The sequence below is a fragment of the Pecten maximus genome, chromosome 16 (genome assembly GCF_902652985.1).
Source record: "Pecten maximus chromosome 16, xPecMax1.1, whole genome shotgun sequence".
In the NCBI taxonomy this organism is placed as follows: domain Eukaryota; kingdom Metazoa; phylum Mollusca; class Bivalvia; order Pectinida; family Pectinidae; genus Pecten; species Pecten maximus.
Genome location: NC_047030.1, coordinates 741,275 through 758,566, shown reverse-complemented (window position 1 = coordinate 758,566; position 17,292 = coordinate 741,275). Strand labels below are relative to the sequence as shown.

At 36.7% G+C, this 17,292-nt stretch overlaps 1 protein-coding gene across 4 annotated transcripts in view; it reads right to left on the bottom strand.

The window, feature by feature from the left end:
* Positions 1 to 17,292, bottom strand: part of LOC117314806 (kinesin-like protein unc-104) — a 92,616-nt gene that overhangs the window by 49,973 nt on the left and 25,351 nt on the right. For 3 of the 4 annotated variants that reach the window (XM_033868911.1, XM_033868912.1, XM_033868913.1), the window contains exons 7-17: positions 9,729 to 9,907; positions 8,417 to 8,528; positions 8,024 to 8,167; positions 5,511 to 5,589; positions 4,121 to 4,199; positions 3,779 to 3,918; positions 3,046 to 3,235; positions 2,722 to 2,797; positions 1,851 to 1,933; positions 1,452 to 1,543; positions 321 to 461 (exon numbers count right to left, since the gene is read on the bottom strand). In XM_033868911.1, the coding sequence (XP_033724802.1) occupies positions 321 to 461; positions 1,452 to 1,543; positions 1,851 to 1,933; positions 2,722 to 2,797; positions 3,046 to 3,235; positions 3,779 to 3,918; positions 4,121 to 4,199; positions 5,511 to 5,589; positions 8,024 to 8,167; positions 8,417 to 8,528; positions 9,729 to 9,907 (1,315 nt within the window). Of the gene's footprint in view, positions 1 to 320; positions 462 to 1,451; positions 1,544 to 1,850; positions 1,934 to 2,721; positions 2,798 to 3,045; positions 3,236 to 3,778; positions 3,919 to 4,120; positions 4,200 to 5,510; positions 5,590 to 7,574; positions 7,599 to 8,023; positions 8,168 to 8,416; positions 8,529 to 9,728; positions 9,908 to 17,292 lie in introns of all 4 variants that reach the window. The other variant, XM_033868910.1, reaches the window with a different exon arrangement.

Genomic DNA, 17,292 nt, shown 5'->3' with positions numbered 1-17,292 from the left:
ACTTTCTTATGAAAATGGTTTTGTGACGAAAGCTAAATAATTGTACATGTAATGCAAATTCTATACCTGTGACATTGAATGTTACACATACATATACCCATGTCAAGGTTAATTTTTTTTTCTCGCCTCCAGATTTTTGGTATATCTAGAAGGGGTGTGTACTTACCTTGTATGGGGCGTTACCTTACCTTGTATGGGGTGTGACCTTACCTTGTATGGGGTGTGACCTTACCTTGTATGGGGTGTGGCCTTACCTTGTATGGGGTGTGACCTTACCTTGTATGGGGCATGGCCTTACCTTGTATGGGGCGTGACCTTACCTTGTATGGGGTGGTTAAACCGGAACACATGGTGTTTGCCTAGAATGACCCGAGCTCCCGTCTTCAGCTCGGTTGGCTCCGTAACCTGACGACCATTTACGTAGCACATTGCTTCCCCTATAGGAGTCAGGGTGACTTTTTCTGAAAAATAACAAATTGAATCTGATGAGCATTTTATAACACAGCAATACTTATAACACAGCAATACTTATCTACAGAAATACTTATAACACAGCAATACTTATAACACAGCAATACTTATCTACAGCAATACTTATAACACAGAAATACTTATAACACAGCAATACTTAACACAGCAATACTTATAACACAGCAATACTTATATACAGAAATCAGATCAGAATGTAAACTCTGTGTTACAAGGGATGGACTACAAAGTAAGCAACTTTGTTAGAAAGAAATATACCAGTTCACCATTATGGTATTACAGGACTTTCTTTCTCTAAAGGATTAGGGGCTGAATATGGGTCTCGTTACCAATGGCAGGATCCTGTTACCAACACCAAAGCTCTTGATTTTTTCCCCAAGTGAAGTATAATTCCAAAAATAGTAGTAGTTTAACAATTTTTCATTTTTGTGAGTAGGATGACTGGTTCATCTGTTGTCAGTATAATGTGACTGGGTGGGGTGTCTTTGGTGGTACATTTCAGTGAGGTAGCACTATAAAGTCAGCATCAGTTCTGTGCTATCACAATGAGACAAACATCAACATACCACAACCTTCCAAAACACACACATACACCAAACACATTCGTCTTGTACACAGCGGGAGGCCGTCCCTAAATGAACCTAGCTGTTGATAGGATACTAAACAATACCAAACCCACACAGCGGGAGGCCATCTTTAAATGTACCTAGCTGTTGATAGGATACTAAATAATACAAAAACATTCCCACACAGAGAGGCCTTCCTTAAATTAACCTAGCTGTTGATAGAATGTTAAAAAATACCAAACCAAACCCACACAGGGGAGGCCATCCTTAAATTAACCTAGCTGTTGATAGGATGTTAAAAAATACAAAAAAAAGAAATCAAATGCCTACATTTCACTGCTAACAAAAGTATAAACAAATCTCATTGACTATAATTTTGCTTCCATGGTTACTTACCATCCTCACAGGAGAAGTAGCAGTGTTCCTCTAGTATATGTGAGCCACTAAGCTGGATGTCATGTTGTTGTGCAGATTTTCCATGACCAACCCTGAACGAAAACATGAATGTACATATTAAACAGCAGCAAGATTTCATCACATTAATATCTAAAATCCAGATTGTTCTCTCACTTCACTTCAATCACGCATAATTTGATTTATCTTTTTTTTATTAGTTAGGATTAAAAACAAGTATGATTATTTTATTTCTTTTTATGATTTGGAATTGCTTTTTCTTCTGTTTATTTATTTTGCAATTATTCAATTGTAAAATAGAACTCAAATTACTGGGTGCATATGAGAGATTTGTGAAAAAAATGGCAATGCTTTACAGCCTGATATAATAGAATGACTTACATTGTCTTTAGTCCAGCTTTGATGTAGTAGATTAAACATTCCGACATCAGTGGATCTTCATTAAGGTTCACTAAGTGGGGGGACTGTGGTATAAAATACATTTAGTTAGAGTATAGTTCTAGGACAGTCCAAGTTCACTAAGTGGGGGGACTGTGGTATAAAATACATTCAGTTAGATATAGTTCTAGGACAGTCCAAGTTCACTAAGTGGGGGGACTGTGGTATAAAATACATTCAGTTAGACTATAGTTCTAGGACAGTCCAAGTTCACTAAGTGGGGGGACTGTGGTATAAAATACATTCAGTTAGATATAGTTCTAGGACAGTCCAAGTTCACTAAGTGGGGGGACTATGGTATAAAATACATTTAGTCAGACTATAGTTCTAGGACAGTCCAAATTCACTAAGTGGGGGGACTGTGGTATAAAATACATTCAGTCAGACTAAATTTCTTGGACAGCCCACATTCCCAACTTCCCATTAATTTGGTGTATTCTAAGCACTTTTGGCTAAGTTTATTCACAGTGAAAAACAATGACTTTAGGATTTTCAATTTTATCTTGATATTTTTATCTTTGTTTATTGCTAACTGGCATAATGAGTAATTTAGAAGCAAATTGCTTGACTGAAATAATTGTAATATAAAATCAAAGGAAGCATGACGGTGTAGAATTGTCTTAATAACTTGGCTAAGCTTTTAACGGTGTAGAATTGTCTTAATACCTTAGCTAAGCTTCTAACGGTGTAGAATTGTCTTAATAATTTCGTCAAGTTTCTAACTATATACCGGATTTTTTTCACACTTTTTAAAAACTATAGAGTAAAATTACCTGATATTGATAACATAATTCTACAGAAATAAAAGTCTTACCTTTTTAGGAGAGAACACTCCTATTGTTCCACCATCCTCTCGGAGGGCCACACCCATTTCTGCAAGGACAGCCTCTCTGTTTGACAGAGTAAGATGATGTGAAAATATTGAAGTAAATGAGTGCAACATTAAAATTTTTGAGATGTTGTGAAAATATTCAAAATTCAGAAATTGGATCAAAAATTGTTAAATAAAGTTTCCAATAAGCATAATGATGTAAAGGCATCTTTACTTTTGGCCTAAGTAGGTCGGAGAAAGTCTACCTTTCCTTCTCACCTGTCTATTTTTATACCTGTAAGAAGACTACACAAGCTAAATGTCTACCTTTCCTTCCGAATTGTCTCTGTTTTTCTGAGTTTTTCCTCCCATGATTCATTTAGCTCTGCTATAAGTTTCTCGGACATCTGGAGTCTCTCAATAGCGTCTTCTCCCCCTTCTATTGATACAGAGTTCTTTCTCGTCCGCGACGATGTTCCTGACGGAATCTTGGGGGCCACAGGCAGACCTTGAAGTCCTAATAAATGAAGGATATAATTCACAAATCTCATTTATAATTTGACATAAGAGTTATCTCCCCTACATTTTGAATCCCAAATTATAGAACATGAACAAGTTTTTTTTTTTTAAAGAAATGTTTGTCAAACAGAAAGCATTGTCATTGAAGTGTTAAGTGTACTCTACATCAGGGTTTGTATTTATAACCCTAATGAAGCATAAACGTAAAAAGGAGTGACATTTAATCTGAAATCCATGAACTCTACAGTATATAGCTCTACCACAGATGGTCCCAAACCTGTGTTGGGAAAGGAGGACGGAAATGTGCATCTGCTGCACCCAGACTAACAAATAAATTGAGACTCAAAACACCTAAACCAAATGAAATGCTGTATATTCTATAAAAAAAAAGAGGAACAATTTCTTAAAATCTATAAAGGAGTTGACACAAGATAATGTGGAGATTAAATAAGATGTCAGTATCACAGATCTATCTGATGACTGACTTTTATGAAGTAGGAGCAGCCTGTGTAACACATACAGAAGCCAACCTTTGACCTACCTGCTCCAAGTTCTATCCCCTCCTGTACAAGGATTTCCCGTAGTTTGGCAACCTCTTCCTTAAGTTCTCGGATAATTCGTGCATTTGGATCCTCATTAACCACTGCCTTGCATACAATTTGTTTGGCCCGGTCAGCATACCTGTACATAAACAATGAAACCTGGTTAGTGTAACTATAAAGTGTTGTAGGTGTATCGTAAATGAACCATCACTATTTTACACCATTCTAAAGCTACTGTTAACATCATATGATATACTGTGGAATGCTAAAATTACACCATGTCTAACATTATCCTTAAATAAAATTATAAATTGAACTATGGAGTTAGAGACATTACAAACCTCAAAGTACTAAGAGTTTCGTCGTAGTTGATATCAGCCGGACTCAGGGCAGCCACCATAGCAGTCTTGGAGTTCCCACCTGTCAATCAAACCAACCAAAATGTAAGGAGGAATATGATTGGTGGCAAAACATTGGGAAATATGTATAATTTATCTTATCGTAATGTTCAAGTAGAAAGTAAAGCAAGAAACAGAAATCTTGATTATTAAGCCATGTCAGATATAACACGTCTTTGTAAAACAAATCTTAATGGAAGCGAGAAGGTACAATGTAATTTATTTTACTTCATATCTTTGAAACTACCAAAGAAAACATCTTGTAAGTCTGATCAACATCTCATGTAGCTAGACCTCTTTTGCACTTTCATCATGTTATCCATACATGTAAGATAAGAAAATATTTAAAATGAAAAATAAATTCCAAGAGAACAAATCCGGCCAAATTCAAAAAACAATCTACTATACATAGTCCTGTTCTAAACTGACTGTTCTCTCTATAATTGTCTGATTTTATCATTTTATTGCCTGCAATCCAAAGAGATATTTTGGTAATTCTAATTGACAGATTATGAATTACATGGTAAGCACTGTAAACAAAGGGAGGTCACTGTGTATATTGGGAGATTTTAGTACACAATACCTGATACACCTTAAACAAAGGGCAATAACTCTGTATATATTGTGGCACTTAAAAACTCAGTACAGTGTACAACTATCCATAATTACCAAAAACAAACTTTGAATCTAGAAATCTAAAATTAGACATCATCTTATTTATGATAATTATGTTATCATCTCCAGCCAGAATTAACAGTCTGAAATAGAGATTTCAGGGCCTTCACTTTCTATACAATTAAGTTTTTGAGATTTTGTTCATAGTTCTCCTCTTTTGCTTTGATGATTCAAAACACATCCTACAGACAAAGGGCTTTTCAAGGCCATTTTCCAAAAATTCAAGGACTTGCAAGGCCAAAATGCAATTTCCATGACTTTTCCAGGCCCAGCTTAAAATTCAAGGACTTTTCAAGTTCGAGTGCAACATGAAAACAGAATTGAAGAAAGGTTCCTTCATTAAGATTTTTTCCTTCAATCCAATACTGCTTTCCTATTGAAACACATCATTTCTTTAAGGAATGCTGATGAACGCCAAGACCAGGTTCCTCTAAGCTAAACTGATACATATATAAGGTACTTGTATCTCGGGTGAATCAGATGTTATATACATATATAAGGTACTTGTATCTCGGGTGAATCAGATGTTATATATATATATAAGGTACATGTATCTCGGGTGAATCAGATGTTATATATATATATAAGGTACTTGTATCTTGGGTAAATCAGATGTTATATGTTGGACAGATCTTATATTAACAGCTGTTTAACTTACCAAGGTTTTCTCTGAGGAGCCAGGTCAGAACAGAATCTCTGTATGGAATAAAATTTTCCTTTTTCTTCTTCTTATTTGACTGAAAAAAAAATACATTTTGCATTGAACCTGATGATTTAGTGAATTACAAGGAGAAAATGGTTCAGACTGGTGAACAGCCTACTGGTATTTGTTGTTGACACCTGGAGGGACGGTCATTGGAGAAAATGGTGTTTATTGAACATTTGTTTGTTTGGTTTATCACCCATCATCGTCCTAGGTCATCTTAAGGCAGGATCTCTATGTAGTAATTACTATTGGCTATATCACTGAACAACACAAGTCTGTCACATAAAATCTAGAAATGAATAAGAAAACGTGTATGTATTGTCTGAGTTTGTGATCTCAGCACCCCGGAGACAAAAGCTAGATGCATGGTAGGATATGAACCACACCCCTCAGATATATCTGTCTGTAGTTATCACAACCCCATGACATTATACAACAATGGTTGGGTTATTCCGAAGTTTACGGATTGAGTTATCACAACCCCATGACATTATACAACAATGGTTGGGTTATTCCGAAGTTTACGGATTGAGTTATCACAACCCCATGACATTATACAACAATGGTTGGGTTATTCCGAAGTTTACGGATTGAGTTATCACAACCCCGTGACATTATACAACAATGGTTGGGTTATTCCGAAGTTTACGGATTGAGCTATCACAACCCCATGACATTATACAACAATGTATCATTACACAGTATTATGTTAAGCGACAGGAAAGCATCTAGTAGCCTATGGGCTTTATGTAATCCTTGTTAAGGAAATAAAGAATTATATTAGGATATTAAACAAAATGTCATTAAGCAACATTATATCAAAGAGCACTTATACTTATGAAAAAAATATGTTTTAAATAGATTTATACAAATTTATACAATTTGTGTAAATGGTTTAAGATCTGATTTCACCCAAACCACTTTGTACTTGTATGTTGTCTATACATAAGTATACTATAGCTATGATGTTTGCTGCCCTTAGCGCAGGCTTCTTTACCTGAAATAAGATTAACATATAAAAATCTACAATATAATATATTACCCCATATTAAATGAAATACTGCTACAACACAAATATTTTGTTTATTACTTGAAAGATAACAAGATAGTTTTTTCCTGGAATGTGTTTCTTTAATTTCATGGTCACAGGAATTTACTAATAAAAGGTTTTTTTAAGACAGTGACATACCAGGAGAAAAAGAGAAAAGTGTCAAGGTGAAGCAAACAACAGTATAAGATATGAGAAACAAGGATGACTGACATCCTCTCATTTCCCTATAATGGATCCAGGCTGCACTGAACCATCTCCTCCACTTCCTCGCCTAAGTTTCAATTCGTTTCATAGATGCAAGAACAATTTTTGTTTCCAGAACAAAGTGCTTGCAGGATTCGTTGTTTTAAACTTGTTAGCAACTTGAAATCATGCCACTAACTATTCATAAGCAAATGATACAGTGAAATGAGCTCATAAATAGAATGATCATGCAAAGAATACATAACCCTAAGTTTGAAGTTTCTATAATTTTCTTGAGTAATTAATCGATTGTAATTTCAAATGGTTATACAGCAGATTAACAATAAAGGTAATTTTAGTGTAAAAATAGGAACCGTGATAGTCATTGGACAACCAGTGAGTGTGGTTGTATATTTATCAATTAAATTTAATTAAAACATTTTCAGTTTTATAAAATCATAGTTTATTTTTGAAAGGTCATTTAACATTTACACATTCTTGAAAATCTGGGTTGCATATACATGTTAAACCGATTGTCACTCCAGGTTAAGATTGGAAATGATTCATCTTGTTTTAATCAAAACATCCAACTTGAAAATCAAATCATCTAATTGCTATAGGCATGATATAGGCAACAAGAGGAAGGACAGGAAACAAAGACACAGAAAACAAACACAACAGGGGAGATAATCACAACAAGAGGGGAGATAATAAATCAGGGGAGGTAATCACAAAAACATATGAGCGATCATTACAACATCCTATTCCAATTAAACACTTACTTTCCCAGTAGATTCTAGAGCACTCTAAATTGTAGAGAAATGACAGAGATAGTTAAGAATTCTAAGAGAGAAAGCAGATACTGTTGAAATCAAACTATTGTTCAAAATATAGTTCTTCAGCGACATGATTAAGCCCATAGTGACTGTTACTGTACAGTAACTTTTTCTTTCTGAAGGAATGTCAATTGAGACCAAAAGTATGCCAGTGTAATACCATAGCTCAATCTTAACAGGACAAAAAATATAAATAAATAAATACTAATCTTACTTTTGTTTTTGTTTTTTGTTTTTGTTTTTTTTACTAATTTTAAATTCCTTTTGTTTTTGTTTTTTTTTATATTTGTTTTTCTATTAATTTAAAATTAATTTTCTTTTTTCTCCCCTTTTTTCCCCCAACTTGTCCAATTTTTCACACTTTGACTTTTCGTCTCCTGCAATAATAAACTTACACATTCTGCCAGTGCTGAGATGACTTTGCCAAGGGTAGTTAGGGATTTGTTGATGTTAGCACCCTCCTTTAGACGAGTGCCTTTGGCTCCAGTTGAGTCAGCTCGTTCACTACCCGCCAAATCTACCAAGCTTATCTTGCTGACCTACACAACAAAATATTATTGTATAAATAACTTAATTTAATTTTTGTAACATATTTATTTTTACGGTGAAAAGAAATCTTCACCCAGCATATAAATTATATAACCAAGTTTACATAACACAAAAAGGGACTACTTTTTTACCACATCTCAAATAACTTCATACTCATTTTAGACCTTATATTTATACTGATTTCTGAAAAGATAAAGTATCACAATTTCCTTTTTTGGTTTTTGTTTTTGGCTTGTTACCTTTTCTCCTGTCATTTTAGTGGCCGAGTCCTTCTTTCTTTGCGTGAAGATAATTGTGAACACAGCATGTGATCGACTGCTTGTCTCGTTCATGTTGGTGGCGGCCACAGTTCTGTGGAGTACAACAGTAGGACTGTTAAACATAAGAAACCTATAGCCTAGTATATAACTACTCCTCAACTCCTACACCTGTATTCTGATTGAGTACTTAATGCTCTCCATCAGTGTATTCAAGATTTAGCTGTCCCGAACATGTCTTCCTGTCCCTTCCCTAACCTGAAATTACTTGTTGCTCTTGACCCTTGTTTCCCTCAATCCTTACTACTACCCTTAACCTTGCCTTAATGCCCTTTCCCTTGAATTGACTTGTCCCTGACCTTGCTCATTTAATCCACCATGCTGCCATTATTTCCACCTTCAATCACTATATACAACTCGCCTTGTTGCCATGCCAAACTAGCCTTGTTGCCCTTAAGACTGCTCTAATTTTCCTTGTTGCTGATCATGAGACCTAACATGCCTTGTTGCCCTTAAGACTGCTCTAATTTTCCTTGTTGCTGATCATGAGACCTAACATGCCTTGTTGCTGATCATGAGACCTAACATGCCTTGTTGCCCTTAAGACTGCTCTAATTTTCCTTGTTGCTGATCATGAGACCTAACATGCCTTGTTGCTGATCATGAGACCTAACATGCCTTGTTGCCCTTAAGACTGCTCTAATTTTCCTTGTTGCTGATCATGAGACCTAACATGCCTTGTTGCTGATCATGAGACCTAACATGCCTTGTTGCTGATCATGAGACCTAACATGCCTTGTTGCTGATCATGAGACCTAACATGCCTTGTTGCCCTTAAGACTGCTCTAATTTTCCTTGTTGCTGATCATGAGACCTAACATGCCTTGTTGCTGATCATGAGACCTAACATGCCTTGTTGCTGATCATGAGACCTAACATGCCTTGTTGCCCTTATTTGCATTTTTGTCCTTGCACTAATCTGTTATCCCATTCTATCCTCTTACTAACCAGGGCCCACTTGTTCAAAAGACATTATAGGCTAATAGCAATTTAACAACTGTTTTAAAATCCTGATCAAATCATTTCTGGTAAAAACAAAATGTTACAAAACTCTATAGCACTCTTTCGTCTCCTCCTACCTGCCTGTTTTAAGTAACACAAATATTCAGGTTTTGAAGTAAAGGGGAGATTAGATTAACAGAAATCAAGTGATTGAGCTAATCACCTTTTCAACAACTGAGTCTTGGACTTAATTCTTTATCAATAAACCTGTATCTTTATCTCTTTAAATTACCTGGCTTTGTTACCCTCATCAATGAGATTGCTGATGTCCTGGAAGGACTGGACAGCCAGTTTGGACAGGTCCTCAACATAGGGTCCTAGGAGAGGATGTTCTCGCACCCGGAGTGTGTTCTTGTTACCTGGGTTCAGGAGGTCACGCACACGTTCACAGTAGATCTCCATATAGCTCACCTGAAAATATAACAATAGAATTTACCTGAAAATGTAACGATAGAATTTACCTGTAAATATAACAATACAAATTACCCTAAAATATTAATATTAATTTAACAGTGTTTGATCTAATGATTGCAGAATGTGTTGTACTTGAATCCTGTCAAAAATAATATACCGGCCACATAAAATCTGATAATTCATTCTGGAGAAGGAAGGTTTCCAGTTAAGAGGTGTCAGGTTGAAACTTGATAATTCATTTAGGAGAAAGAAAATGTTTTATTTGGTTGTCAGGTTGAAACCTGATAATTCATTTAGAAGAAGGTTTTCAAGTTGGTTGTCAAATTGAAACCTGATCATTCATTTATTTTAAGGAAGATTTTAAAGGAAAAGAACCAATCCCTAATTAAGACAAACATTTTACAACAGGCTTGTTATCCACTAAAACTAATGGTATTACAACCTAAACAGTGTGTAACCTATTGACAATAAGAGGATTTGATGTGCTGGGGAACAGTGTAATAGACATATCCTTGTCTCCTATACACTCCCACACAAGATGGGCCATCGATCCATTCTTTGTTGCGCCTGCCAATAAATAGTTACATATAATGTGAGATGGATCGGAATCAGACCTACTCCTAAACATTACAATAGTCCCCATGATTACCAAATATCACGATATTTCAATTTTCTCAGCTCTCCAGGGATTTAAGGAATTTCCTTTTTTGCGAAGGAATTCGAACCATGTATCTTTTATAATCAGAACAATTTATAAACTTTCCAGAGCTTATATAATACAAATAGGAAATTTTCAAACTGGAATTTCTTTTTTTTTCAGATAAGACTATCTACATGAAGTAAGTTATAATTATCTATTTTTCCAGTGCATTTCCAAATAAGGAATTCTTCATTCAAAATTTTTATGATAAATTTGTTAGTTTTTTTCTGAATGGAACTCAAAGTACAGTATTTATACAACTAAAGAACCAAGCATGTAATAAGTCCATCCACAACACTGAGCCTAGTTTTAATTGGCCCTTGGAATTTAATTATACACATATATATACTTCAAGTTACTTAACATATAACATCATTCTGAAAGTCCTTAACAGATGTGTTTAAAAAAACTAACAACAGTGTTTACCATAAATAGTCTTCAGTATATATATGGCCTCCACTAATAAAACACAAATGGTTAACATGTTATTGTTGATGGCCAATCAATGGCTTATTATAGTAAGTGTGGAAGTAATGATTGGATCAGAGAATTATCTGTAAGGATTACCATGGTTACGTCTTGTTAATTCATGATTATGACGTAAATTACTAAAAGTAAAAACCCTCTCCAATGAAACAGGTCTGTTTTAGTCAAAATTAAAACTGTGGAGTAATGTAAGTGTTAAAGACAGCAAGAAATCCCAGGAGGTGCTTGGTTCCCATGGCCACCAACATTGAACCACAAATTAATGATGATTTGAGATATAGTCCACCAACGATATATTGTTACAGGTAGATAGATGTTTTAACTTAATAGTCAAATCATCTTTCTAAGGAGGAGATCTATATACAGTTTGTCATTAAAGGCAGATTATCTTCAGATGAGGTGATCTATATACAGTTTGTCATTAAAGGCAGATTATCTTCAGATGAGAAGACCTTTATATAGTTTGTCATTAAAGGCAGATTATCTTCAGATGAGGGGATCTATATACAGTTTGTCATTAAAGGCAGATTATCTTCAGATGAGGAGATCTTTATACAGTTTGTCTTTAAGGCAGATTATCTTCAGATGAGAAGATCTTTATACAGTTTGTCATTAAAGGCAGATTATCTTCAGATGAGGTGATATTTATACAGTTTGTCATTAAAGGCAGATTATCTTCAGATGAGGTGATATTTATACAGTTTGTCATTAAAGGCAGATTATCTTCAGATGAGGGGATCTATATACAGTTTGTCATTAAAGGCAGATTATCTTCAGATGAGGGGATCTATTATACAGTTATCAAATGGGTACGAGGGCAATAGTAATTTTGTCAGCCCCGAAGCAACAACTGTTGCACGAGGGCTTTAGATCTTTATACAGTGTGTCATTAAAGGCAGATTATCTTCAGATGAGGTGATCTATATACAGTTTGTCATTAAAGGCAGATTATCTTCAGATGAGGTGATCTATATACAGTTTGTCATTAAAGGCAGATTATCTTCAGATGAGGATATCCTTATACAGTTTGTCATTAAAGGCAGATTATCTTTAGATGAAGTGATATTTATACAGTTTGTCATTAAAGGCAGATTATCTTCAGATGAGGGGATCTATATACAGTTTGTCATTAAAGGCAGATTATCTTCAGATGAGGTGATACTTATACAGTTTGTCATTAAAGGCAGATTATCTTTAGATGAAGTGATATTTATACAGTTTGTCATTAAAGGCAGATTATCTTCAGATGAGGAGATCTTTATACAGTTTGTCATTAAAGGCAGATTATCTTCAGATGAGGAGATCTTTATACAGTTTGTCATTAAAGGCAGATTATCTTCAGATGAGGTGATCTTTATACAGTTTGTCATTAAAGGCAGATACAATTTTATTTCAGATCAGGATATATATTGTACGTTGGAATTGTACGTAGGTCAAATAAATCTATTTGTAGGATTCCCACCTGTACATCTGCTAGCAGCGTGAAACAATGCAAAAGTGATTCTACATATATCTTAGCACGAACATTGTATTCCTTAGAGAAATTAGACCTTTAACAAATTCTACCTGTGAGAAAGTCAGCCGGATGTATTGCTATAGAATAGGTTACTATTCAGAAAGCTAAAAATATATCATTCAGAGAACAGAACAAACAGTGGAACAAGGGACTGGTCGGCCATTTTATTGATTGTTCTTGTTGAGGTTTGTGTCGTACCAAAGCAACGCTTTCCTCTACCTATCACCGCACAGGAAATGATACGCTCACGCAGTATTGTCTCCTGTGTTTGTGACTGCTTTAATGCCTTTAAAGGCATTAGGTTTCATTGTCGTTCAAGTAACATAAACATCCAGGCACCACCGAATGTCATCCGTTTATACTTCCGAGGGAAACCTTACGTAAGGCACAAATTAACAGTAAATTAATTAACATGTTTATAATTGATAGTTTGTAATGAGTATTATGTGAAATCTACACATCTATGCTTCAGGCTTAATCTAATCTTCATGTGAAATTAATCTACACCATTTTTATTTATTCTTGATGTTAAGTCTTCAATGAATGTCAGCTCCATGCTTGGTATATAAGAGGATATCTTTATAAAATTAACTGTTGATTAAGTAAATAATCCTTTGGGCTTTAGAGAAATGTGGGTACTAAAATAAATCTCACGTAAATAAACGTTTTTAGGGACGATACCCTGTATGGATCTCGATAAATAAGTATTTATAGCATGCTAGAGTCCGACCAATTCTAATGTAGATCTTAATTAATCCAATGGCCGGATCTCTGTGTAGCGGGCAAAAAATAAATCAGTTAGATTTAATTGGTACGCGCTGGGAGGATGATTACTGCCCCACTGTTCTCTGATGCTAGCCGCAGCAACAAGCTCCGGGAAATGTCAGGGGTAAAGTTGTTGACGCAGTTCCAGTCAGATTTTATCTGGCAACAAGTGTTTTTCAGGCAATACATCGTCACCGATTCAGTGCTGTTTATCTATTGAGAGCTGCAGGGGGTAAATATGACAGTAAATTGGCCGTAATATGACAAAGGTCAACCAATAATATTGTGATATTGATTTCCTTCCACAAGATCAGTATGAAAATCAATCCATTGTATGATTACTTGAGTATAAATGCATCATGAAACATCAACATTCAAATCTGATTGTCTGCTACGTTACAACAGTAGAACACAAGGTCAGATACAATTTTATTTCTAACAGATATTTCTTCACAACTTCAATTTGGTTGTCAGGTTGAAATCTGATCATTCCTTGACGATCACAAGGTCAGATAAAAAAACATACTAAGTCCCCATGATATGTACTGCGTGTGAGAAATTCCAGCACAGGTTCATTATCGGCCATTATACATCATTGAAAGGCTGTTGACCTTTTGGGTAAATTAATCTCGACATGTCTGTTGATAGTCAACAACATCTATGGATGCCGCAGATTTATACATTTGTAACCTACTCTTGACCCTGTCACACCAGATAATAAAGTTTCTAGCTCAAAGAGATGTGATTCTAGTATTAATAATTTATCCTAACTACATTGTCCGTCCTCTCAATCCGCGCCTACACAGTGGTACATCACAGGGTAAACTTAATCAGTGTCGGATCAATTATGGCTTCTGAGACAAAATAATGATAGTCTAGAATATAGTCGTGTGTGACAGTAATTATGAGACAATTAAATACAAACACAATTTACCACTAGTGAAAGCAAGCCTATTGCAGTTCCTAAAACATTTCTTTAAACAGCTAGCAATGGCACAATTGGCCTGTATTATACATTTTTTAAGTATTGTGTCTGGTTTACCGCCTACATGAATCAAATTGCCTAGTGTTAGGTTTCATCTCATTGAACTTAAGCCAGAGTTCTATCAGCCTAGATATCTGTATTGCTCCTCTGTTTGGCACCTTATAAAAAGAAGGCTTTATTGAAATATTTTAGTCTGGAGTGCTTTTAGTCTTTTAGTTCAAAATACCATATACCCTTCGATCTAGTACATTAAATATCATAACCGGGTTAAACCCGGTCAGCTGTTCGGAAGATGTGATTGGAAGTGACCTTGAAAGCATTTCAAGGTCATGATCATTTAGTCATTTACTTGTACAAATTTGATAGCCTGGCTTCATCAGAGCATATCATCATTATCATCACCTAAGGTCTCTTTGTTATTCAGAAGGAGTTTTTTAAAACTCATTAGAGCAAACTTGATAGCAAGCCTTCAGATCCAGCATGCCATAGCCCAATCTCATGACTCTGGGTTTTATAGCTTTTCAGAAGAAGTTGTTTTAAACATTTGCCACATAGACTCTATCTATTTTATAACAATTACAATGTGTGAGGATTATCTTATTGTGGGAGGAGACCGGAGTACCAGGAGAAACCCCACGTGGTCGGGCAAGTGACCCTATACCTTTTCAGGTCAGGGAACGGAACCCTAGCCACCTTGGTGAAAGACAAGTGTGTTACCAATGTGCCACCGACCACTCTTTTTCACATATGCATGAAAGTAGTGCATCAAAAACTGACATAGATGTATCAAATATATCATATAATTCTGTGTTATACGGTGAACATATCTGATGTCTTGAGTATTGTCTATAATGGCGCAGTCCTAATAGTCAGAATACAGCCTCTAGTCGGTTTGACTCTCGTACTATTAGAACTTTGGACAGTGTTTGTAACTTTACAGAATCAATACTACAATCCCTAAACAGTTCCATGACTCTAACATTAATACACCAGCTGAATCAGTGTTGGAATGACTAACTGATCTACAAATCATTGATCTGTTGTTGAGATGGGACAGACCAGGGCAGAACCTCCCAGTTATACTGTACCTAACCCAGTGACTACTATGTATCAGTCCCCACGAGACGGGACAGACCAGGGCAGAACCTCCCAGTTATACTGTACCTAACCCAGTGACTACTACGTATCAGTCCCCACGGGTCGGGACAGACCAGGGCAGAACCTCCCAGTTATACTGTACCTAACCCAGTGACTACTACGTATCAGTCCCCACGAGACGGGACAGACCAGGACAGAACCTCCCAGTTATACTGTACCTAACCCAGTGACTACTACAAGTATCAGTCCCCACGAGACGGGACAGACCAGGACAGAACCTCCCAGTTACACTATACCTAACCCAGTGACTACTACGTACGAGACAGGACAGACCAGGGCAGAACCTCCCAGTTATACTGTACCTAACCCAGTGACTACTATGTATCAGTCCCCACGAGACAGGACAGACCAGGGCAGAACCTCCCAGTTACACTATACCTAACCCAGTGACTACTACGTACGAGACAGGACAGACCAGGGCAGAACCTCCCAGTTACACTGTACCTAACCCAGTGACTACTACGTATCAGTCCCCACGAGACGGGACAGACCAGGGCAGAACCTCCCAGTTATACTGTACCTAACCCAGTGACTACTACACGTATCAGTCCCCACGAGACGGGACAGACCAGGGCAGAACCTCCCAGTTATACTGTACCTAACCCAGTGACTACTACACGTATCAGTCCCCACGAGACGGGACAGACCAGGGCAGAACCTCCCAGTTACACTGTACCTAACCCAGTGACTACTACGTATCAGTCCCCACGAGACGGGACAGACCAGGGCAGAACCTCCCAGTTATACTGTACCTAACCCAGTGACTACTACACGTATCAGTCCCCACGAGACGGGACAGACCAGGGCAGAACCTCCCAGTTATACTGTACCTAACCCAGTGACTACTACACGTATCAGTCCCCACGAGACGGGACAGACCAGGGCAGAACCTCCCAGTTATACTGTACCTAACCCAGTGACTACTACACGTATCAGTCCCCACGAGACGGGACAGACCAGGACAGAACCTCCCAGTTATACTGTACCTAACCCAGTGACTACTACACGTATCAGTCCCCACGAGACAGGACAGACCAGGACAGAACCTCCCAGTTATACTGTACCTAACCCAGTGACTACTACACGTATCAGTCCCCACGAGACGGGACAGACCAGGACAGAACCTCCCAGTTACACTGTACCTAACCCAGTGACTACTACACGTATCAGTCCCCACGAGACAGGACAGACCAGGGCAGAACCTCTCAGTTATATATACTGTACCTAACCCAGTGACTACTACGTATCAGTCCCCACGGGACGGGACAGACCAGGGCAGAACCTCCCAGTTACACTGTACCTAACCCAGTGACTACTACGTACGAGACAGGACAGACCAGGACAGAACCTCCCAGTTATACTGTACCTAACCCAGTGACTACTATGTATCAGTCCCCACGGCCCTTCATACATATTTCATATCCGTTTCTGTATGATAAATGAAAAAAATCAATAAGAATTCATTTGGATATTACACATGTATATATCATACTTAAAATTGTACTCTACAGAAAAACAGACACAGAGCGTTATAATCCAGGAGTGTTCTACTGTATATTGACATTACTAGCAGGTTATATTGTTGTTATGACGATGCGTGTCATAAATATGTATTTTAGTAGATATGAATATGCATTTAATCAATCATATGAATACGTATACTATCAACATTATGAATATTGAATCATTTTGTATGTTTTTGTCCCTGACCATTCATGGGTACATAAATGTATTATGTGAACTCACTATTTTCTATAGATACTTAGCATATT